Raw genomic sequence first — 25181 nt, forward strand, 5'->3', positions numbered from 1 at the left:
AATGAAACATACTACAAGTTATAATGGATTGCCTGTCTGACACAGCTAATGAAACATACTACAAGTTATAATGGATTGCCTGTCTGACACAGCTAATGAAACATACTACAAGTCATAATGGATTGCCTGTCTGACACAGCTAATGAAACACACTACAAGTCATAATGAATTGCCTGTCTGACACAGCTAATGAAACATACTACAAGTCATAATGGATTGTCTGTCTGACACAGCTAATGAAACACACTACAAGTCATAATGGATTGTCTGTCTGACACAGCTAATGAAACATACTACAAGTCATAATGGATTGCCTGTCTGACACAGCTAATGAAACACACTACAAGTCATAATGGATTGCCTGTCTGACACAGCTTATGAAACATACTACAAGTCATAATGGATTGCCTGCCCGACACAGCTAATGAAATATACTACAAGTCATAATGGATTGCCTGTCTGACACAGCTTATGAAACATACTACAAGTCATAATGGATTGTCTGTCTGACACAGCTAATGAAAAACTACAAGTCATAATGGACTGTCTGACACAGCTAATAGTCATAATGGATTGTCTGTCTGACACAGCTAATGAAACATACTACAAGTCATAATGGATTGCCTGCCCGACACAGCTAATGAAACATACTACAAGTCATAATGGATTGTCTGTCTGACACAGCTAATGAAACACACTACAAGTCATAATGGATTGTCTGTCTGACACAGCTAGTGAAACATACTACAAGTCATAATGGATTGTCTGCCCGACACAGCTAGTGAAACATACTACAAGTTATAATGGATTGCCTGTCTGACACAACTAGTGACATATTCAAAAATATTAAATTGGCAAATGCACAGGATATCAGGCAGAATCTGTAAAAAAATTAAGTAAGAACTATATACGGTAATATATTTATTTACATGTATATTATAAAAGCTCTAGTGTCTATCTGGACTGTTCCAAATATATATGTGTGAGATTCAGAACAACTCTGTATTTTCTATTACAGTGTGGATTGGACATTTGGGTGGTAGCACAAGCATATGTGTTTTTCGAAAAGTTAATTTTGAAGGTGAGATTTTTTCTTTTTGTGTGTTAAGTTTGAAACTTTGTTTATGTTGTTAGATTGAAGAATTTATCAGATGCATTATAAATGTACAACGTATGTGTATTAATGCACCGCAATTAGTGAATAACTAACTATGATGTCAGGACAGGTAGCAAAGGTACAGCCGATATAAAAATGACATTTACAATCTATTGGCATCTGTTGTGTGTCAATAATTGAAGAAAATAATATAGATTTAGAAAAGTAGCAAAAAAGCTGATTTGGTTGCAGCTTTCCAAAGATTTTGAAATGATACAGTACTAATCTGAAAATAGTTAAAAATGGTCATCCATTGAATTTTGTATGTAAAACCTGCCTTAGCAACCACCCCTGTGTACAGACCACCTGCTTATTTAGATTGGTCCTAAATGACCATTTAACACAATTTGACCTGTGTATAAGATCCCTTAACTACAGATTCCACTTTCTCATGTCTCTTAGGTGGTCTTTATAGACAGGCATGACTGTATTAACAAGCTAGTTAAGATATTGTGCAAAAACTGAAAAGGGTACATCATTGGAAGTGAACGAGTAGGGCTCATCAGTATTATCATACTTTGAATTACATAGTTTCTGTGGTGACAGTTTTGTTTTTATTTTTATCTTAGCCTATAAAATTGATTCATGAAATGTGGTAATAAAGATGGGAGAACGGGGAATTTGATTAATGTAAATACTGAAAACGAACTTTATTTTGCGGCGTCTTAATTTTGCGATTTTCATTTCAATTCAAGTTGGCAAGAAGATAAGTTATGTTTAGATATCTATTTGTGGAAATAAACTTTGAATTTTCTTGGATCGTGAAATTCGCAGAAGTGAATTTTACATGTAAGAAAATTGGTTTAGGGTATGCCAAAATTGGATGCTGATTTTACTGACACACACCAGAAATGGACATGCCTTAAGGCCTGAATGCAAATGTTTTGGTAGTTGCAGATAAACAAGCAGAATAGAAAATTGTGTGCAGGAGCATGTCTGATGCTGTCGGCCAAGCTGAATGATGTCAAAGGAGATCAGCTCACCAAACTAATAGAGGTACAGATTCTGATTTACATAGAAAGTTATAGGCAATCCTGTATCATTTGAGATTTAGAAAGAAAACTATTGACTTTTATCATTAGAAATTTAGAGAGAAAAATCTAAACTGTTGTTTTTGTAAAATTTTGAAAATTAGGAATACCAGGATTTCAATATTATTGAATAGAACACTAAATTTCATAATCATGAAATTTACGAAGTTGTTTTGAATTTTACAGCATATAGAAGATGACCTGCGTGTGAATAGAAAGGAGCTGGTAAGCTTTGAGTTTGCCTGTTTAGTGTCACTCAAGTTTGCGCTACATACGTCGGACCAGGAGATATTTCCCCACTACCAACGACTATTATACCAGTCCTGACCAGGGCTCCAACAACCACAGACTGACCGACCCATTATGTCTGGACCACAATGACCACAACCACCAAAGATGGACTCGTCCGCTCTTTTTGACCATACCATAATGACCACTTACCAACACATCAATTTTTCCCCACAGTCCAGGACCACACCTCAGAGGACCGCACCGACCAAATAAAGTTGGCACCAAAGCACTATTTCACCAAAACAAACTATTCCCACATTAGCCATAGCTTTTCAGATTCCAACTTTTCTGATTGCAAACTTTACCAAAGCATGATTTTCACCAAGATAAACACATTCATTTTGGCTATATAATCATATACAGAATGTATATCACTCTTTTGTTAATAAACTTTATGATGCATTAATGCTATGATTTAATCACAAAAAAAGATATACAATGTGTATTAAGTAACATCTGCTGAATGGAAGTTATCTGCTGTCTTATACATCAGATTAGTAAAAACTTAATAAGTGTATATTTTTGTCTTCTTGTCAAAAGGGGAAACTGCTGGAGTTTTATTACATAGTTTGTTAATGGTCTATATGGGTGTCTTCTTTCTGTGGTTGCCTTTGAGCTGTGATTTTTAACAGAGGAGACACAGAATGATTATTGAAATTTGAAACTTAATAATGTACATGTATATTGCAAGTCAATAATTCAAAAGTGCAAAGATTTTTTTTCTAGTGGAATATTCATGTGATTGGGAACACTTGCTTTTGTAATATTTTGCAAGTTTTGTCCATTTTAATATCTGTTACTTGTGGCTGTTAGAATGACTGTTATGATGTTAAATTTTGATGTGATTCTGACTTCTGGTATGTTAAACATGTGTTATAGTGTTAAGAGCATTGACCTTCTCAGTTAATACCAAATTTATAAAATCATATGAATTTTAAAATTGCCATTATTGCTTCCAATACTCCATTTATCATATAACAGAGACAGAGACTGTCTTTTTTTTCTGAAACCGAAATTGAATTGAATTGTTGTTAATGTCTTTATTACCATGTCAATTCTTATATTAAGAATTGAAAATTGATTTGTATTTATTCTGTTTTGGCATATTACATTGGTAACAGTTCTTACAAGAAGGTAATCATTATTATGTCATTAGTTTGTGTATTATAATTACATCATTTTCTCTGAAAAATAAGATGTATCGCTCACAAATACATAACATGATAATCAATACCTATCTGCCAGGGAACTCTGTAATATGTAAATACAGAAGAAAGGAATTAAGGGTACTGTATACTGTAAATTTACATATTTTTGTCGTAATTGCATTTTAGCTTTTTTCATGCGAGATATTTTGTGCTAATTATATCCTCTATATATACCGTTTATATAGCCATGGTGGTGATTGCACAAATTCATCATTGCATTTTTAAAACTGTTCAAAAGTGCTTTTGTGCTCAATGTTAAATGTACAAATATAAGTATGTTTACAGTATTTAGGACTGACAGTCATACTGTCTGTAGTAACTCCTGCACCCCTGAGACACATTTAAACTCTTCTCAATTCAAATGTTGGAAGGGTTCATTATGAATTTTCAGGGGTGAATGAGTTCAGCTGTGCTGCTATATATTGTTATTTGTATAATGTCTGAGAGGACATTGTACAGTGAGCTATGTTACTAGTCGAGGAGCTTGTAATTCAGCAGTATTACATATTGTGTATGTTACAGTATTATATGGTGGTACACCCTGCTGGTAAATGGTGAGCTTACCACCGCTACATGGACGAGAGTTTGTACACCGGAGAAGAGTTATACTGGACCAGAAACCTAGTACAGTAAAACATGGTTATAACAAACCTCTGGGGACCAATAAAATCTCCTTGCTATAAACATAGCTTGTTATACACATATAACAGATATCTTAAATCGGAAACGAAAATGACTTCGATATAACCTAAGATTTGTTGTAAGCATGTTTGTTATAAACGTGTTATACTGTAGTTTTAATGTGAATGTTGAGATGAGTATTGGAAGACATGGACATGATGCACATTCCCAGTTGTCAATTAAAGTATACATGTTCCATGTGTTAATACATGTAATAGATGCATATAAACCACAAGTTGGGGATTTTCTTTAAACCACTATGGTGTAGAAAGTATTTGTTTTAGAAAAGTTTCAAGTCTTTTGATAACTAGTGTATCAATCACCTGTAATGAATTAGCTTAATTTGATACTTGCAAAAGCAAATGTGGGTTTGAATAGATGGGTTAAGAAAAGTGTCTAGTTTACAAGGTCTAGTTATGCATTTAAATAATACTTAAATACAAACTGATACATGTTGACCATGTACCTGTAAGCTAACTTAACAAAATCAGCAGTATTTGTTGACAACAAGAGGATCTTTGTATTTGCAATTTGTTATGTGTTGCCATATCAATGTTGCCATATCAATGATGTTTCATTGTTAAAATTCATGTTTGTTTAAGATTGACCAAATAGAAAAAAAAGAGTTGTCTTTTCTTTAAAAAGAGTTATCTCTGCTTTTAAGCAAGTATTGATTGCATCATAAGTTTTTTTGGATTACATCAACTTTATCAAACCGTTTTGTCAGGGCTTTGGTATATGTACAGTTTGTTGTGTCTATTACAGTAACAGAGACTTAAAGTTAAGCCATTGATTATAACAATGAATTGATGAAAACAATGATATGTAAATCAAAGTTGTCCACAACACTAAAAATTTTATATCCTCTGGCCCTGTTAGGGATTATTTGGTTTCATATCTAAACACGAATAAATTTATGATTTTTAATTGAAATATATTCTAAAAGTTTACCAAAACAGGAATAAAAATAATGATCTACAGGACCTACATGCATTGTATTACCTCAGGATTTTCATAATGTCAAGTCATCAATTTCATTGATATTTTGTACCATGTACAACTGCTTGGAGTCAAAGTGTCTATACGGATATTGTTTACATGTAGATTATTAAGAAAGTTTTATACAAATGTATATGCCAGTTGTCGTGCTGAAATTACTCTTATTGTTTTCACTTTTTTGCAATATTGACATAAAGGCCTTAATTAATAACTGTAGCCCATTACATTTACAAACTGCTTTATAGGGCTAATCATCTCTAATGTTGCGATCTCATAAGTTTAGTCATATCACTGTTTTCCTCAACTCAACCTTTTTTGAGGGGTTTAAGGAATTGACAGTTTTCCTTTGTGAACGTGATTGTTTTTTCCACTGTCAGTTTAAGTAAAAGTTAATTGGAAAGAATAGTATGGCATATTGTTAATGTTACATAAGTTGATCACAAGTAAACATAATAATCATTGATAGTCAATCAACAATTTAGAAAACAAAATTAAAATCGTTCTGATGAGAACGCTTTGCTAGTATAAAGATTTACTTCTTACTGATTAGAAGAGCCTCTTAATTAATGTAATAAACTGACTTAATCTCGAAAAAATGAAAATTCTTTTCTTAAGTCAAAATTTACAGAACACAGTTGGAAGTATATATGTTATTTGCATTACATTCTTCTTTTAAAAAATTAACACATTAATAATAGAAGGACAAATGTTAAACATTGCACCTAAGACTGTGATTTATGTGTATTTACTAATTAATTATTAAAATTGCAAGAGTTATATAAATGCTCACAATCTTTAAATTAAGTTAATATACATCTTTTTAAGCAAGTGCTTGGTATGGAATTCAACATTCCTATTCTATTATCATAATAATACATGAACTTGTACAATGTACTGTTGCGAAGTACATTAATATAATTCATATTATCAAACTCAAATTTACTGGGTCATTCTTTGTAAATGGTTTACACTCAAATGAATAATTGTAGCTCCCTTGTATAAAACATGATTTCACAGGATTTTGATCCTGAATAATTTTCCTGGACTTTGGATTTGTTTTCTCGATACTCTCGTCAGTAGATACTAAGGGAAGCAACTCTGATCAGAATGACATAATTGACATGTTCAAACGGCAAAAAATATCTTGAGAGTTGGCTTAATAAATTCTGGAAAACCTCTTGTAAATATAAAGTGATACTAGATTACACTCAATGCAATGTATCCTAGGACTGGACCAAATCTAGAACGTCACAAACCATTTTAGAGTACGTTGACAGTGATAGACTTGTTTAAGTATTTATATATATATATATATATTGCACAAATTGGTAGAAGTAGAATAACTTATTTGACCTGTGATCTCATCAGTGTGCTTCACTCCACAGCACTGACTGTACATAGATGGTATATTACATAGACTTACTTTTACATGGAGTTTTCTCCCTTGGCAGTCAGAATTACTGTATTGTGGTGTTAGTCTTGTTTTAGTATTATTTACCAGTAGTGTATAAATTATCATTATGTACTCAGTTTTGTTTTTATCCTGGCTCTGGAATCGCGAAACAATCTTGAATATTGGTTTTATGATACAATAGTATATAGTTTTAATTAAATGTTTACTTGCTAGGTAGACTTAAATTTTTTTCTTTAGTAAGGGTAAACCAGATGTGACAAAACAGTTTTGTCACCTTCCATTGGTTGTCAAATCTAAACTTTAAAATTTAAGAGACATAATAACAATTACTGATCTTGGATCCTGGTCCCAAGATCATAAAACAGTCATACGGTAAGTCTTACACAGGCTTAAGTTTAGACTTAGCCAATCAATGTTGCAAAATGTTGTATCAAATTTTATTAGCTAAGCAAAGATTGCGTCATGATCCTGGAGTCTGGTATGTATTTTTGTTTTAGAATACACATGTATGCAAATTTATGAATTATGATTTCTTTGTGGGGTGAGGGGTGGCGTAAGGATGTAGTTCCAAAACCTTCAATTTTGTATTACCTGACAATTTTAAGTGAACACCATCTACAGGTAGCGAATTACTTTCTTGAAAAGCTTAAAATAACTCCATTGTCCTTAAAAGATGCTATATATTTAAATATAAGATGTAATGCATTTAATCATTAATTCTTCACACCGAAGATATTCTGGTACAAGTTCTATTTAAAATGTAAGAAATATCTTATCCATCATCTTAATTCTCTTAAACCCTGTTGAAAAATGGCAAGATGTTTCAAAGTGGATTTTCAGTGCTTCGTCTTAGTACCACCGAGGCATATTGTCATTGTTTTTGTTATGTTTTGACTTATGTAGATCAATGGATGCTTTCATGTTTTAAAGTTTATTTGTGATAGTTAAATTGGGAATGTCGGGCTTTTACAAAAAAATTTTAAGGATAAGTTGAGAGATGTTTACTGAAGTAGTTTTGGAAACCATTATTTGTACAGTTTATGTGAATGGTAAACCTGTTAGTCTGAATCACTGTGGCCAGTGTCCTTGTTTTGTTTATATTACCAAAGTACTGGTCTAGTACCAGTGTGGTGGTTACAGGCTTAATTGTTGATAGATGTTGTCGTGCTTGGTGCTGTGATTTTTGTGATAACATCATTATTGAATAAATCAAGTAAACAATGCTGATGTGTTGTTCATTTTAAATCAATATGTACCAGCAAGCTGAACAAGATGAAACAGGATTCCAAAGTGATATTGAATCTTGCGCTAACAAAATGTAACAATATCAATTGCTTTAATGTGTAATGTCATCAACAAAAGACATGACAACTCAAGTCTCTGTTGTACAAGCTCTAGACGTGACAACTCAAGTCTCTGTTGTACAAGCTCTAGACTTGACAACTCCAGTCTCTGTTGAACAAGCTCTAGACATGACAACTCAAGTCTCTGTTGTACAAGCTCTAGACATGACAACTCCAGTCTCTGTTGTACAAGCTCTAGACATGACAACTCAAGTCTCTGTTGTACAAGCTCTAGACATGACAACTCCAGTCTCTGTTGAACAAGCTCTAGACATGACAACTCAAGTCTCTCTGTTGTACAAGCTCTAGACATGGCAACTCCAGTCAGTCTCTGTTGTACAAGCTCTAGACATGACAACCCAAGTCTCTGTTGTACAAGCTCTAGACATGACAACTCAAGTCTCTGTTGTACAAGCTCTAGACATGACAACTCAAGTCTCTGTTGTACAAGCTCTAGACAAGACAACTCAAGTCTCTGTTGTCTCTACTGTTGTACTGGCTGGAAACATGACAACTCCAGTCTGTGTTGTCTCTTCTGTTGTACTGGCTGTATACTTGACAACTCCAGTCCCTGTTGTACAAGCTGTACATATGACAACTACGATCTCTGTTCTCCCTACTGTTGTTCTGGCTGTAGAACTGACAACTCCAGTCTCTGTTTCACTACTACTGTACTGGCTTTAGACATGAAAACTCCAGTCTCTATTGTCCCTACTGTTGTACAAGCTGTAGACATTACAACTCTAGTCTCTGTTTCCCTACTGTTGTACCGGCTGTAGACATGACTACTCTAGTCTCTGTTGTCCCTACTGTTGTACTGGCTGTAGACATGACAACTCAAGTCTCTGTTGTTCCTACTGTTGTGTTCTAGCTGTAGACATTGCAACTCTAGTCTCTGTTTCCCTACTACTGTACTGCCTTTAGACATGAAAACTCCAGTCTCTGTTGTCCCCACTGTTGTACTGGCTGGAGACATGACTACTCCAGTCTCAGCTGTACTTGCTGTAGACATGACAACTCCAGTCTCAGTTGTACAGGCTGTAGACATGACAACTCCAGTCTCTGTTGTCCCTACTGTTGTACTGGCTGGATACATGACAACTCCAGTCTCTGTTTCCCTACTATTGTACTGGCTTTAGACAAAAAAAAAAACTCCAGTCTCTGTTGTCCCCACTGTTGTACAAGCCGTAGACATGACAACTCTAGTCTCTGTTGTCCCTACTATTGTACTGGTTGTAGACATGACAACTCTAGTCTCTGTTTCCCTACTACTGTACTGCCTTTAGACATGACAACTCCAGTCTCTGTTGTCCCCACTGTTGTACTGGTTGTAGACATGACAACTCTAGTCTCTGTTTCCCTGTACTGCCTTTAGACATGACAACTCCAGTCTCTGTTGTCCCCACTGTTGTACTGGCTAGACATGACTACTCAGTCTCGCTGTACTTGCTTAGACATCACAACTCCAGTCTCTGTTGTACTGGCTGTAGACATGACTACTCAGTCTCGTTGTACTGTGCTGTAGACATACAACTCAGTCTCTGTTGTACAGGCTGTAGACATGACAACACCAGTCTCTGTTGTCCCCACTGTTGTACAAGCTTGTAGACATGACAACTCCAGTCTCTGTTGTCCCTACTGATGTACTGGCTGTAGACATGACAACTCTAGTCTCTGTTTCCCTACTACTGTACTGCCTTTAGACATGACAACTCCAGTCTCTGTTGTCCCCACTGTTGTACTGGCTGGAGACATGACTACTCCAGTCTCAGTTTCCCTACTACTGTACTTGCTGTAGACATGACAACTCCAGTCTCAGTTGTACAGGCTGTAGACATGACAACACCAGTCTCTGTTGTCCCTACTGTTGTTCTCTAGCTGTAGACATGACAACTCCAGTCTCAGTTGTACAGGCTGTAGACATGAAAACTCCAGTCTCTGTTGTCCCTACTGTTGTACTGGTTGTATACATGACAACTCTAGTCGCTGTTTCCCTACTACTGTACTGCCTTTAGACATGACAACTCCAGTCTCTGTTGTCCCCACTGTTGTACTGGTTGTAGACTCCAGTCTCTGTTGTCCCTACTGTTGTACTGGTTGTATACATGACAACTCTAGTCGCTGTTTCCCTACTACTGTACTGCCTTTAGACATGACAACTCCAGTCTCTGTTGTCCCCACTGTTGTACTGGTTGTAGACATGACAACTCCAGTCTCAGTTGTACAGGCTGTAGACATGAAAACTCCAGTCTCTGTTGTCCCTACTGTTGTACTGGCTGTATACTTGACAACTCTAGTCTCTGTTGTCCCCAGTGTTGTACTGGTTGTAGACATGACAACTCTAGTCTCTGTTGTCCCTACTACTGTACTGCCTTTAGACATGAAAACTCTTATCTCTGTTGTCCCCACTGTTGTACTGGCTGGAGACATGACAAATCCAGTCTCAGCTGTACTTGCTGTAGACATCACAACTCCAGTCTCAGTTGTACAGGCTGTAGACATGAAAACTCCAGTCTCTGTTGTCCCCACTGTTGTACTTGCTGTAGACATGACAACTCTAGTCTCTGTTGTCCCCACTGTTGTACTCTAGCTGTAGACATGACAACTCCAGTCTCTGTTGTCCCTACTGTTGTACTGGCTGTAGACATGACAACTCCAGTCTCTGTTGTCCCTACTGATGTACTGGCTGTAGACATGACAACTCTAGTCTCTGTTTCCCCACTGTTGTACAAGCTGTAGACATGACAACTATCTCAGTCTCACTATACTTGCTGTAGACATCACAACTCCAGTCTCTGTTGAACAGCTTTGTACGTGTAGACATGAAAACTCCAGTCTTGCTGTTGTACCCCACTGTTGTACAAGCTGTAGACATGACAACTCCAGTCTCTGTTGTCCCTACTGTTGTACTGGCTGTAGACATGACAACTCCAGTCTCTGTTTCCCTACTACTGTACTGCCTTTAGACATGACAACTCCAGTCTCTGTTGTCCCCACTGTTGTACTGGCTGTAGACATGACAACTCTAGTCTCTGTTTCCCTACTACTGTACTGCCTTTAGACATGACAACTCCAGTCTCTGTTGTCCCCACTGTTGTACTGGCTGGAGACATGACTACTCCAGTCTCAGCTGTACTTGCTGTAGACATCACAACTCCAGTCTCTGTTGTACAGGCTGTAGACATGAAAACTCCAGTCTCTGTTGTCCCCACTGTTGTACAAGCTGTAGACATGACAACTCTAGTCTCTGTTGTCCCTACTGATGTACTGGCTGTAGACATGACAACTCTAGTCTCTGTTTCCCTACTACTGTACTGCCTTTAGACATGACAACTCCAGTCTCTGTTGTCCCCACTGTTGTACTGGCTGGAGACATGACTACTCCAGTCTCAGCTGTACTTGCTGTAGACATCACAACTCCAGTCTGTAGGCCACTGTTGTACAGGCTGTAGACATGACAACTCCAGTCTCTGTTGTCCCCACTGTTGTACTGGCTGTAGACATGACAACTCTAGTCTCTGTTGTCCCTACTGATGTACTGGCTGTAGACATGACAACTCTAGTCTCTGTTTCCCTACTACTGTACTGCCTTTAGACATGACAACTCCAGTCTCTGTTGTCCCCACTGTTGTACTGGCTGGAGACATGACTACTCCAGTCTCAGCTGTACTTGCTGTAGACATGACAACTCCAGTCTCAGTTGTACAGGCTGTAGACATGACAACACCAGTCTCTGTTGTCCCCACTGTTGTACTGGTTGTAGACATGACAACTCTAGTCTCTGTTTCCCTACTACTGTACTGCCTTTAGACATGCCAATTCCAGTCTCTGTTGTCCCCACTGTTGTACTGGCTGGAGACATGACTACTCAAGTCTCAGCTGTACTTGCTGTAGACATCACAACTCCAGTCTCTGTTGTACAGGCTGTAGACATGACAAACTCCAGTCTCTGTTGTCCCCACTGTTGTACAAGCTGTAGACATGACAACTCTAGTCTCTGTTGTCCCTACTGTTGTACTGGCTGTAGACATGACAACTCTAGTCTCTGTGTACGTACTGCTGTAGACATGACAACTCCAGTCTCTGTTGTCCCTACTGTTGTACTGGCTGTAGACATGACAACTCCAGTCTCTGTTGTCCCTACTGTTGTACTGGCTGGAGACATGACTACTCCAGTCTCAGCTGTACTTGCTGTAGACATGACAACTCCAGTCTCAGTTGTACAGGCTGTAGACATGACAACACCAGTCTCTGTTGTCCCTACTGTTGTTCTCTAGCTGTAGACATGACAACTCCAGTCTACTGTTGTACTGGCTGTAGACATGACAACTCCAGTCTCTGTTGTCCCTACTGTTGTACTGGCTGTAGACATGACAACTCCAGTCTCTGTTGTCCCTACTGTTGTACTGGCTGTAGACATAACAACTCCAGTCTCTGTTGTCCCTACTGTTGTACTGGCTGTAGACATGACAACTCCAGTCTCAGTTGTACAGGCTGTAGACATGAAAACTCCAGTCTCTGTTGTCCCTACTGTTGTACTGGCTGTATACTTGACAACTCTAGTCTCTGTTGTCCCCAGTGTTGTACTGGTTGTAGACATGACAACTCTAGTCTCTGTTGTCCCTACTACTGTACTGCCTTTAGACATGAAAACTCTTATCTCTGTTGTCCCCACTGTTGTACTGGCTGGAGACATGACAAATCCAGTCTCAGCTGTACTTGCTGTAGACATCACAACTCCAGTCTCAGTTGTACAGGCTGTAGACATGAAAACTCCAGTCTCTGTTGTCCCCACTGTTGTACTTGCTGTAGACATGACAACTCTAGTCTCTGTTGTCCCCACTGTTGTACTGGCTGTAGACATGACAACTCTAGTCTCTGTTTCCCCACTGTTGTACAAGCTGTAGACATGACAACTCTAGTCTCTGTTGTCCCTACTGATGTACTGGCTGTAGACATGACAACTCTAGTCTCTGTTTCCCCACTGTTGTACAAGCTGTAGACATGACTACTCCAGTCTCAGCTATACTTGCTGTAGACATCACAACTCCAGTCTCTGTTGAACAGGCTGTAGACATGAAAACTCCAGTCTCTGTTGTCCCCACTGTTGTACAAGCTGTAGACATGACAACTCCATTCTCTGTTGTCCCCACTGTTGTACTGGCTGTAGACATGACAACTCTAGTCTCTGTTTCCCTACTACTGTACTGCCTTTAGACATGACAACTCCAGTCTATGTTGTCCCCACTGTTGTACTGGCTGGAGACATGACTACTCCAGTCTCAGCTATACTTGCTGTAGACATCACAACTCCAGTCTCTGTTGAACAGGCCGTAGACATGAAAACTCCAGTCTCTGTTGTCCCTACTGTTGTACTGGCTGTAGACATGACAACTCCAGTCTCTGTTTCCCTACTACTGTACAGGCTTTAGACAAGAAAACTCCGGTCTCTGTTGTCCCCACTGTTGTACAAGCTGTAGACATGACAACTCTAGTCTCTGTTGTTCTAGCTGTAGACATGACAACTCAAGTCTCTGTTGTCCCTACTGTTGTACTGGCTGTAGACATGTCAACTCCTGTCTTTGTTGTACAAGCCGTAGACATGGCAACTCCATTCTCTGTTTTCCTTTCTGTTATACTGGCTGTAGGCATGACAACCCCAGTCTCTGTTGTCCCTACTATTGTATTAGCTGTATACTTGACAACTCTAGTCCCTGTTGTACAAGCTGTACACATGGAAACTCCATTCTCTGTTTTCCTTTCTGTTATACTGGCTTTAGACATGACAACCCTAGTCTCTGTTGTCTCTACTGTTGTACTAGCTGTAAACTTGACAACTCTAGTCCCTGTTGTACAAGATGTACACATGACAACTACGGTCTCTGTTGTCCCTACTATTGTACTGGCTGTAGACATGACAACCCCAGTCTCTGTTGTCCCTACTATTGTATTAGCTGTAAACTTGACAACTCTAGTCCCTGTTGTACAAGATGTACATATGACATCTACGGTCTCTGTTGTCCCTACTATTGTACTAGCTGTATACTTGACAACTCCAGTCCCTGTTGTAAAAGCTGTACACATGACAACTACGGTCTCTGTTGTCCCTACTGTAGATATGACAACTCCAGTCTCTGTTGTTCTGGCTTTAGACATGATTACTCCACTCTCTGTTCTCCCTACTGTTGTACTAGCTTGAGACATGACAACTCCAGTCTCTGTTGTTCTGGCTGTAGACATGATTACTCCAGTCTCTGTTGTCCCTACTGTTGTACTGGCTGTAGACATGACAACTCCAGTCTCTGTTGTCCCTACTGTTGTACTGGCTGTAGACATGACAACTCCAGTCTCTGTTGTCCCTACTGTTGTACTCTAGCTGTAGACACGACAACTCCAGTTTCTGTTGTCCCTACTGTTGTACTCTAGCTGAAGACATGAAAACTCGGGTCTCTGTTGTCCCTACTGTTGTACTGGCTGTAGACATGACAACTCCAGTCTCTGTTGTCCCTACTGTTGTACTGGCTGTAGACATGACAACTCCAGTCTCTGTAGACATGACAACTCCAGTCCCTGTTGTACAAGCTGTACACATGACAACTACGGTCTCTGTTCTCCCTTCTGTTGTACTGGCTTGAGACATGACAACTCCAGTCTCTGATGTCCCTACTATTGTACTGGCTGTAGACATGACAGTCCTAGTCTCTGTTGTCCCTACTATTGTACTAGCTGTAGACTTGACAACTCCACTCCCTGTTGTACAAGCTGTATACATGACAACTCTAGTCCCTGTTGTACAAGATGTACACATGACAACTACGGTCTCTGTTGTCCCTACTATTGTACTGGCTGTAGACATGACAACCCCAGTCTCTGTTGTCCCTACTATTGTATTAGCTGTAAACTTGACAACTCTAGTCCCTGTTGTACAAGATGTACATATGACAACTACGGTCTCTGTTGTCCCTACTATTGTACTAGCTGTATACTTGACAACTCCAGTCCCTGTTGTAAAAGCTGTAAACATGACAACTACGGTCTCTGTTGTCCCTACTGTAGATATGACAACTCCAGTCTCTGTTGTTCTGGCTTTAGACATGATTACTCCACTCTCTGTTCTCCCTACTGTTGTACTAGCTTGAGACATGACAACTCCAGTCTCTGTTGTTCTGGCTGTAGACATGATTACTCCAGTCTCTGTTGTCCCTACTGTTGTACTGGCTGTAGACATGACAACTCCAGTCTCTGTTGTCCCTACTGTTGTACTGGCTGTAGACATAGCAACTCCAGTTTCTGTTGTCCCTACTGTTGTACTCTAGCTGTAGACACGACAACTCCAGTTTCTGTTGTCCCTACTGTTGTACTCTAGCTGAAGACATGAAAACTCGGGTCTCTGTTGTTCCTACTGTTGTACTGGCTGTAGACATGACAACTCCAGTCTCTGTTGTCCCTACTGTTGTACTGGCTGTAGACATGACAACTCCAGTCTCTGTTGTCCCTACTGTTGTACTGGCTGTAGACATAACAACTCCAGTCTCTGTTGTCCCTACTGTTGTACTGGCTGTAGACACTACTGCTCCAGTCTCTGTTGTTCTGGCTGTAGACATGACAACTCCAGTCCCTGTTGTACAAGCTGTACACATGACAACTACGGTCTCTGTTCTCCCTTCTGTTGTACTGGCTTGAGACATGACAACTCCAGTCTCTGATGTCCCTACTGTTGTACTGGCTGTAGACATGACAGTCCTAGTCTCTGTTGTCCCTACTATTGTACTAGCTGTAGACTTGACAACTCCACTCCCTATTGTACAAGCTGTATACATGACAACTACGGTCTCTGTTCTCCCTTCTGTTGTACTGGCTGGAGACATGACAACTCCAGTCTCAGTTGTACATGCTGTAGACATGACAACTCCAGTCTCTGTTGTTCTGGCTGTAGATATGATTACTCCAGTCTCTGTTGTCCCTACTGTTGTACTGACTGTAGACATGACAAATCCAGTCTCTGTTGTTCTTGCTGTAGACATGACAACTCCAGTTCATGTTGTACTTGTTATAGACATGACAACTCCAGTCTCTGTTGTAATTGCTGTAGACATGACATCTAATGCTAGTCTCTCTCTCTCTCTGTAGTCCCTTATTTTTGACTGGTTTCAGACATGTTATGTGTTGTATCATTCTAATCCCAGTCTCTCTCTGTATTCTTTGTTGTTGTACTGATCTGAAGGAATCTGACCTGTACAGTCAGTAAATCTCACATAAACCTTTCCATCCCTGACAGTAACGCCATGTGTCCTTTGCTTCACACCACTTCGTTTCCATACAGCAGGCTTGCTCAGGTTATGTGGATCACAGGACTGAAATGAAGAAAACAAGTATGTTATTAAAAACCAACAATTTTGCATGTGACTAGATTTCCTAATTCATTTTGCAATTTATTAGAAATCATGGAAATGAAACGCTGCTAAATGTTTCTAACACAACCAAAAGACTACAAATTGTGAAATTATAAATCACTGCATAAAGGTTGTTAGGCTCAAAAGATCCCCACACATTATTAAATTAACACAAGGGTTTATTAGTTTAACGTCCTTTAACAGCCAAGGTCATGTAAGGACGTGCCAGGTTTGTTGTTGGAGGAAAGCTGGAGCACCGGGAGAAAACCACTGACCAGCTGTCAGTATCTGGCAACTGACCCACATGGGATTCGAACTCACAACCCAGAGATGGAAGGCTTGTGGTAATATGTCGAGACATCTTAACCACTCTACCACAGGGGCCCCAATATCAACACACACATATCTAGTCTTCATTGTGGAAATTCCTTTCAATCTTAACAGAATACAACAGAAATAGTAAAATGTGCCATTAGCTTCACATACCTGATAAATCATTTCTCCGCGGTCAATAGCTACTTTGTATTTATGCCATGGACAAACGATACAAGTCTTTCCATCAAAATCCTGAAAGAAGATGTGCAAAGTATTCTATACAGTGTCAACAACTGGAACAAAAACTTGTAATGATTCAAAAACCATGACACAAAAAGGTACAGAGTACTAGGGAGTAATATCAGAGTATCTACCCCTGAACTATGTCCTAGTAAAACTGAAAGCAGCTCAGGAGAAAAAAAACCTGACCAATCATAGGCCTACAAAGTCTTCCTTGAAAGCTCATGACTCCCAACTTCAAGGCTATACAGTCAACAAAAGTGTATTGTTATTCAATTTTTTTGGTGGACATCAAAGGAACAAACTACCTATTTCACTGTTGTTGCACACAGAACCATGTTATGAAATTAGCTCAGGGTGGATATTACTACGGTAATAGTAACCCCTTGAATATAGAGGACAGATTTAGTCATACAAACCTCTGATGTCTCCAGCATAAAGAGGTCCTCCGGCATCTAGAAAAAAAGGAAAAAGGAAGTTGAAGCTAAAGAAAGATGGAGTATAATTCAAGTAGAGTGGGGCTGCAATTGTTGAATCAGGTATACAGCCTTGACATTTATATTAGACTATATACACAAAGATGGGTGGAGTTTTGCAAAGTAACATTTACCATTTACCATGATATTTTCAGCAATGTTTCCATGGTAACGGAAAAAGTGCAAAAAATGAAAACCTAAAAATAGCAAAAGGTACTACTAGACCATAAAAAGAATGTGTCTATGAAGTTTCATGGAAATATCTCTGCTGGTTTTAGAGTTATGCTCCGGAAATGAACCTGCTACAAAAATATGATATTTTCAGCAATGTTTCTATGGTTACAGAAAAAAACACAAAAAGTTAAAGTGTACACGGAACGGAAAATAATATTTAGATATGTTATTCTGTTTGATCTCCTGACAAGAATGTTGAAAACCGCATTAAAATCGGCCACTTCAGTACCGAGATACAGCCCTCCGAAGTGCTCGATTTTTACCTGTATATCGACTGCTAATCAGGGAATCGGCCGCTCACGCTGATTTGAGGAGTAACCAGATGTGACGTCACGAGGACAATGGCAGTGAGGTGTTTGGTAGGGGAGTTATAGCAAAAAGGGGGACATATATGTATTCCTGAAATGGGGTTACGAGAATTTTACAAATATATATACAGTATACAGTTATGTTGACGATTTAATTATATATATAATAGGAAATATTACAACTGAAATCAGGCTAAATACAAATGTCGCGGTGTTTGAATTCACTGTGTACATAAAATATATCATATTAGGTCTTAAAACTACATGCGCTGTGTATTGTCTGAATTTACATGTCCCTGTGTCATGTTATGTCCTGTACATGTAAATCTGTGTGTATGTAAGTTGTTATGATGACGTATGAGAGGTGAGTGAATGGATTGGTTGAGTGTGTCACATTGACCCTGCATGACCCTGTCCTTGCACGTGCACGCCCACCCTGGTGGAAGCGTGTCCACACATTACATGGAAAATAGGCACCGGACATGTAACACCTATAGCTGGAAGCCTGTGTGCTTTACGGCCACAGTGCTGAAAGGTATGTTTATTTAATATTTAACTAGAAATAAAGTAATTAACTTATTATTCATTATGCAATATAATTAATATACTTAATAGTTTTCTGTTATAACTTCTTTAAATAAATTGTCCATAAACCTTTATAATTTGTATATGTATAACAAAGGATCGCACGTGGTCCGTTAGGTTCAGGTAATGTATAGGGTAAAGTGATTGTAAACTAAATGTAATAACCATGAAATTAAAATAGAATTTACTATAGATATATAATAAATAAATACCTGTATATTATATTTATTACTTTACAGTATAAATATATCATATTATAGCCGGTACATTTATGTGTCCCTATGTATTGTCAGGTATTGTTCTTTTTATTTCAGGTTATCTGTCTCCGTTTTTGTATAAATAAACTTTCAACTGTTTATAGCTGTTGGATTATATTTATATATTCGTGAACCAACTCACATACTATCACTCTCGTGACATTGGCGCCCAACGATAAGCGGAAACATGTATACGTTATTTATGTTTCTGGTACATTTAACTAGAGATCTTATCTCTGTTTTAACAACTTTCTAAATTATCAAACCTCGGGAATATTCCATTTTCATAATGTGATCTAAAAAGGGACGAATTAGAAAAATGATGGTTATATAATTATTCATTTGAATATGTTTCTGTATAAATAAAAATTCTCTCTAGGCCTATGGATTTCAACAGAAATATATATGTATGTATGTTTCTGATTTCAAGAACCAACATAATGTAAAGAAAATGTTTTAAATGTATTTCATAGTTCAATACACGTAGATATCATAGACATAAATTAGGAGGGGAGTAAAAAATGGATATCCGAAATCTACTATCAGAAGTATCAAAATTCTGACATTGAGCATTATATTTGCATTGTTCTTTCTTGACATGCCATTTGTAGATAATTTTGTAGTTTTTGTTATAAAAATACATTTACATGTAACCAGAACATATAAACAAGACAAATGTATAATGAGTCTTTCTGAAATATATACTGTACATCTAGTAATTGATACACTTGTTATATGTTATGTTAGAACGGTATATTTTACTGTAATCCAGGGATTTTTAAGTGTAAACAAATATTACATTATACAACAATTACATGATGGTCCATCGCTAACTTACCTGTGATCTTACTTTTGCCACCTGACGCGAGCTAATCAACAAAGCGTGACAGGTCACTAAACACCTTTCTTACGTAATCTGGTTAGCCCCCTCATTAGTCTCGGTTGACCACGCGGTTTAGTTACTGCAGTATACAGGTATAGAGATTAACGCAGCACAACATTGGCTATTCGAAATGAAAGTTCTGTTTTTGTTCTGTATTTGATATCTGCTTCTTGGATTAGACTTGTCACATAGACATCTTCGGTCTAATTGTTTTCGTCTGACCCGTGCATGATTTATTTTTCAATTAAAGACACTAATGAATGAACTTGAGCGAAATATCATCAAGTCGTCGAGTGTACTGTATTATATGTAAGCTGAATATATTTCGTCAAAAAACAAATAGATCGATTTTAGATGTAGATGCATTTACATATATGCAAAAAATTCTGTTTGGAATCATAACTTAATCGTATGGGCAGGTTTTATAAAAAAAAAAGTCAGAAATCTGTTAAGCGGGTTTGACCAGTAGACATTCAAAGACCCCAGTCGGGCTTTGGATAACATAATCAAGAATCCTTGATATGATATTCACATATATGTGGTTCCAACCACCGCAGATATACAACGTACGTGGATTATTATGAACATTTTAATGTGTAAAATTATGCAGTAATTGCGTAGAGATGTTCATTTATCTAAGACAGGTACATCAATATACATGTATGCATGGCATAAATCCCTGTTTTCAAACTCATATCTGTGATTAAGGATAATAATAAATAGGTATCGGACATGAACACAGGTATTTGTGTCTTCAAAATTGATATTTACAAACAGATAGTTTATATTATATGGCAGACACCAAAAATCGCCTCTCTATCTTATGCGAGTAGAATAGGTCCCGTTGTCCTCGTGACGTCACAGGTCAGGGGTCCCGAATCGGGGTCAATGGCTTGGGGCTTCAGGTGTGTTTTAGAGAACCGTAATCGCTATGAAACTCGTACTTTCTCAATTCTAAATTTTATCCAAAGACGCATTTATCAAGCCTTATATACCAAACCATTCCGTGTACACTTTAAAACCTAAAAATAGCAAAAGGCACTACTAGACCATAAGAACAATGTGTCTATGAAGTTTCATGGAAATATCTCTGCTGGTTTTAGAGTTGTGCTCCGGAAACGATTCTTACACAAAAATCTGCCATTTTCAGCAATGGTTACAGAAAAAAGTGCAAAAAGTGAAAACCTTGAAATAGCAAAAGGCACTACTAGACCATAAGACCAATTTGTCTATGAACATTCGTGGAAATTATCTCTTCTGGTTTTAGAGTTATGCTCCGGAAACGAACCTGGTACAAAAATATGATATTTTCAGCAATGTTTCCATGGTTACGGAAAAAAATGCAAAAAATGAAAACCTAAAACTAGCAAAAGGCACTACTAGACCATAAGATCAATGTGTGTATGAAGTTTCGTAGAAATATCTCTACTGGTTTTAGAGTTATGCTCCGGAAACCATTCATACGGACGGACGGACGGAACCCATTTGTATATCACCCGCCAATTTCGTTGGGCGGGGGATAATAAACCACCATTAGAAACTGTCATCAGAGTTACTTCCCTTCAGATCAGTCCACCAGTACTTCCATGAAACATTTCATATTTAGAAAATATAGAAGAAATTTATAATTCTATAATAAGTTTTCCTTTGTATTATCCTTACAGTATTTGAAATGAAATTCAACATTTTAAACATTATTGTACAAGCAAGCTATTTTACAAACATGTTCCCCATTCCCCTAGAATGTTTCTGGCCAAATTTGGTTCCATTTCATGCAAAACCCTATGACAAGTAGAAATTTTAAAGGATTTACCTCTTTTCCCCTATTGGGACCCGCCCCTCCAGCCCCTGTGGAGTCAGAGCCAAAATTCATACAAATTTGTTCCCCTTCCCCCAAGGATGTTTCTAGCAAAATTTGGTTACATTCCATGCAGAACTCTATGACTAGAAACGATTTAAAGGATTTACATCTTTCCCCTATTGGGCCCCGCCACTCCTGCCCCCGGGGGGTCAGAGCCATAATTTATACAAACTCTGCTTCCCTTCCCCCATGGATGTTTCTGGCTAAATTTGGTTACATTCCATGCAAAAATCTATGACTAGTAGTGATTTAAATGATTTCCTTCTATTTCCACAATTGGGCCCCTCCCCTCCTGCCCCCGGGAGTGGGGGGGTGTCAGAGCTAAAATTTACACAAACTCTGTTTTCCACCCCAAAGGATGTTTCTGGCAAAGTTTGGTTAATACATACTATGCAGAACTCTATGACTGGTAGTGATTTAAAGGATTTACCTCTTTTCCCTTTTCCCCAATTGAGCCCCCCTCTCCAGCCACGGGTGGGGGTCAGAGCCAAAATTTATACAAACTCTGTTCCCCTTCCCCCAAGGATGTTCCCTGCGGTCCAGTTGAGCTAAAAACCAACTGTAAGCAAGTATTTACGGTAGCAAAAACTGTCCAAGGCATAAAAGTGTCCCTTTGTCTTTATGATAACAACGTCTCGGTTATCTATTTTGATCCTCTTTCTATTTGATCCCTGTAGATCTGACAATGAACACACCAATGTCCAATCTTCCTACAAAATAATAAAAAAAAAAATTGGTTACAGAAAATAAATGAATATATATTAAAAGTGTACCAATTTGGGTAGCACCATGGTAATGCACATTAGTCACATGTAATCCACTATGGCCCTATTCTTGATACTCATTGCATAATACAATCACTGTCATTATATTGACCCTTGGACTATGTCATAACTAAACCGAAGGCTAGATGTGTGTGACAATAGATGAGACAGGTAATTTGGTTATTTGATGTATAGTGTACATCAAAAGAACCGAATAATGGTACACTATGGTTGACAGTATGGTTTTAAAGTTGGGAGTCACTCTCTACATAATTTTCAAAAGAAGGTCTTGAATTGGTCAGTTTCTTTCACCTGAACTAGCTTCAGTTTCACAATGACACGGGTAAGTCCTGCAGGTGTGAATATAAGGATGGTGATAGTAACTCCTGGAGTATCGAGGATATGTAAGGCCGTAATTCTAGATCTGTTTCTAGATACTCTCTCAACTTGATATTTTCATTACTTTATTTGAGACATATTATGTAGTGGTTTTTGCCATTAATTATTATTCATACAGTATGTCATGTTAAGGAAATTTGTTTACCATTGAACAAAATGTGTATAAAACATGTAGTTCTAATTTAGATATTTTTTGAATGCTTTGTTGAACCATTGAGACCATAATAAAATGAGTAGTAAGGCAAGATACCAAGTCCGTGAAATTGTCTCTATCCAGTTGTAGGCCTACCTCTAACTGTTACTGACCTACTGTCTGACTGTAGTAGACGTCATGCATACGGTACTTTGTACAGGTAGTATAATAATTTTGGTGGCGATTATTGCGCTGTTGTAAATAAAGAAGGATGTCATCGTTATCCAAGGTACTTACTAAAACCTCTGCCATCACATTGGAGTTATAAAGCCGTCATCAACCTGTCAAACCCTTCAAATAAGACAAAATAACTGTGACAATAACGTCAGCACTTTTTTTCGACCTGGACGGGTTGTCAATAGTTTTCCTACCTCCACAATAAAGAGTTCCAATCCCGAATCCCAGCCAGCAAGTAAATCTATATAACTTTACAAGCTAGATTTAAAGACATTTTATGCTTTCTACATTAAGAGTGTGTCGACAGTATATTGGAAAGAAATCAATTTATGTTTTTCTCCTTCATTCATGACACCTAATGACAACTATTTCACAGAAGATGGATTCAAAAGGGTCAAAAGGGTAGCCCTGACGACCGCCTCTTTAATACCAAAAGAAGTTTCAAAGCAATTTCCTCACTGGTTGCATTAGCAAGATTTTATCCACATCTATTCTGCCAAACAAATCAAATAACAGACCTTGTTTATACTTCTCTACATAATGCAGTAAAATCCCAGAGACTTTTATCTTTTCTATATCAGATATATTTGACTCATGAAAACGCAAAATCAATTTAAAAAAAATATATAGGCCTACATGTAGTTCATCAATGCCTCGTCATAATCACTGTTCACATTTAAAGTATATGGAAGATAAATATCTTGGTCATGAAAGATTCTACTTTTATCAAAATGAAACAAAGTACAAAGAAAATATTACATTGACACATAAGTATCGGAGAACCTGGCGCTCCTTAAGAGGAAGCGTAGTGCAAAATGTACTTATGACTTCATCGACGTCTGCCATGCAGAAGAAATGGTAGTAACAACATAATGTATGAATATACCTTGTTGCCACTATTATGGATATGACGAAACAGCTATTTTCGTAATCGTTCATATACATGTACATGTATACAATGAAGTTAAAGTCAAATGTCAAAATATCAGCACAAAGAAAGAAAGTTTCTAACATTTTTAACACTATGGAACCCACCCCACCAACCCCACAAAAAACATAATAGATCAAATAAAAAAATCAAACAAAAATGATAATGAAATAAAGTAATACGCAGATGTTAATATATGCAATTAATTTTCGACTTAAATTTAGTTTTCTGAGAACGTAATTTTCGTGTTAAAATGTCACCACGACACAATCAAAGACATAAGCCATATTGATTAAGATTAGAGTCACCACTGTGTCCAGTGATATTCACAGTTTATTGCTTAAATGTTAAAACAGATGTTTCATCTGAAATAAACTTAAAGTTTATCTTCAACCACAGCAACAGCTGCAGTGTGAACTTACACTAAAGGACATGTAATATCCAGCATCACTCTGTGTTGTCCAGGTGGGAGGTTAGGTAAATACACTGTACATTATGAGAAAAACATTCAGGAAACTGGAAAAATCAGGTAATATGATATATATATGTGCATGTTCATTTTTTATGAATTAGGACTTAGAAAAGTAGTGTTATCGAATTCTATTTTGTGTATTTCTGAAAACATTAACTGTCCTTTCTTAATGTTCTGTAAATACCGAGTTTCATGTGAAGTTGAAAAAAAATATATGCTAGATAATAGCAAGGCACGATCACATGTTTTGTTTGTTATAAACACACAGACACCTCCATATATGTGTAATACTGTATAAGTTAAGGTCTATAACTCTCCTCGCATTATGGCATGGCCCAATTTCAGAGAGAGTGCATTGTAGATATTGGGTGTCTGTATATTATGGTGGCATATTTCTGCCATCGAATTGCCGACTTACGACTTAATGATGTCGACATAATTAAGGCATTATGTCGACATCATATAGGAAGATGTCGACATAAACAGAAGAATATGTCGACTTACCACATGTACCTGCCCACGTAATGATTCCAAGATAATTATGTAGAAAGTCGGTAACTCGGCGATTAATCG

At 37.7% G+C, this 25181-nt stretch overlaps 6 protein-coding genes across 6 annotated transcripts in view; 4 read left to right on the top strand and 2 right to left on the bottom strand.

Annotated features, from left to right (window-relative positions):
• LOC138326440 (CDK5 and ABL1 enzyme substrate 1-like) overlaps positions 1–8003 on the top strand; it is a 30327-nt gene extending 22324 nt beyond the window's left edge. The window contains exons 11-13 of the mRNA XM_069272547.1: positions 1019–1081; positions 2048–2152; positions 2374–8003. Coding sequence (XP_069128648.1) covers positions 1019–1081; positions 2048–2152; positions 2374–2514 — 309 coding nt within the window. The 3' untranslated portion in view covers positions 2515–8003. The remainder of the gene's footprint in view (positions 1–1018; positions 1082–2047; positions 2153–2373) is intronic.
• A 1046-nt stretch (positions 8004–9049) lies between these two features.
• LOC138326442 (uncharacterized) lies at positions 9050–10713 on the top strand. The gene is made up of 2 exons (XM_069272548.1): positions 9050–9249; positions 10002–10713. Exons 1-2 carry the CDS (start codon positions 9050–9052, stop codon positions 10711–10713), a joined length of 912 nt encoding a protein of 303 aa, XP_069128649.1.
• Positions 10714–12445: 1732 nt separating this feature from the next.
• Positions 12446–13030, top strand: LOC138326443 (uncharacterized). Its single transcript, XM_069272549.1, has one exon. The coding sequence runs from the start codon at positions 12446–12448 to the stop codon at positions 13028–13030; it is 585 nt and encodes a 194-aa protein (XP_069128650.1).
• A 97-nt stretch (positions 13031–13127) lies between these two features.
• Positions 13128–14322, top strand: LOC138326444 (uncharacterized). Its single transcript, XM_069272550.1, has 2 exons — positions 13128–13327; positions 13509–14322. Exons 1-2 carry the CDS (start codon positions 13128–13130, stop codon positions 14320–14322), a joined length of 1014 nt encoding a protein of 337 aa, XP_069128651.1.
• Positions 14323–14532: 210 nt separating this feature from the next.
• LOC138326445 (uncharacterized) lies at positions 14533–15399 on the bottom strand. Its single transcript, XM_069272552.1, has one exon. It carries the CDS (start codon positions 15397–15399, stop codon positions 14533–14535), a length of 867 nt encoding a protein of 288 aa, XP_069128653.1.
• Positions 15400–16294: 895 nt separating this feature from the next.
• LOC138325574 (Rieske domain-containing protein-like) lies at positions 16295–23401 on the bottom strand. Its single transcript, XM_069271335.1, has 5 exons — positions 23269–23401; positions 22253–22385; positions 17497–17526; positions 17003–17088; positions 16295–16477 (listed from the first exon to the last, which is right to left on the bottom strand). The coding sequence occupies exons 1-5, from the start codon at positions 23281–23283 to the stop codon at positions 16295–16297; spliced, it is 447 nt and encodes a 148-aa protein (XP_069127436.1). The 5' UTR covers positions 23284–23401.
• Between the last annotated feature and the right edge of the window lie 1780 nt (positions 23402–25181).

Source organism: Argopecten irradians, chromosome 6 (genome assembly GCF_041381155.1).
Source record: "Argopecten irradians isolate NY chromosome 6, Ai_NY, whole genome shotgun sequence".
NCBI classification, from domain to species: Eukaryota; Metazoa; Mollusca; class Bivalvia; order Pectinida; family Pectinidae; genus Argopecten; species Argopecten irradians.

What these genes read in the sequence shown, in the direction of transcription:
- LOC138326445 (XM_069272552.1), bottom strand. Translation starts at nt 15,399, where the DNA reads ATGTCTACAGCCAGTACAACAGTAGGGACAACAGAGACTGGAGTTGTC.
- LOC138326444 (XM_069272550.1), top strand. Translation starts at nt 13,128, where the DNA reads ATGACTACTCCAGTCTCAGCTATACTTGCTGTAGACATCACAACTCCA. An exon ending in GTCTCTGTTTCCCTACTACT is followed by an intron (nt 13,328 to 13,508) that starts GTACTGCCTTTA and finishes TACTGGCTGTAG; the next exon opens with ACATGACAACTCCAGTCTCT.
- LOC138326442 (XM_069272548.1), top strand. Translation starts at nt 9,050, where the DNA reads ATGAAAACTCCAGTCTCTGTTGTCCCCACTGTTGTACTGGCTGGAGAC. An exon ending in GTCTCTGTTTCCCTACTATT is followed by an intron (nt 9,250 to 10,001) that starts GTACTGGCTTTA and finishes GTTGTTCTCTAG; the next exon opens with CTGTAGACATGACAACTCCA.
- LOC138326443 (XM_069272549.1), top strand. Translation starts at nt 12,446, where the DNA reads ATGACAACTCCAGTCTCTGTTGTCCCTACTGTTGTACTGGCTGTAGAC.
- LOC138325574 (XM_069271335.1), bottom strand. An exon ending in ACCTCTTTATGCTGGAGACA is followed by an intron (nt 17,089 to 17,496) that starts TCAGAGGTTTGT and finishes TGCACATCTTCT; the next exon opens with TTCAGGATTTTGATGGAAAG. An exon ending in GCGGAGAAATGATTTATCAG is followed by an intron (nt 16,478 to 17,002) that starts GTATGTGAAGCT and finishes TCTTCATTTCAG; the next exon opens with TCCTGTGATCCACATAACCT.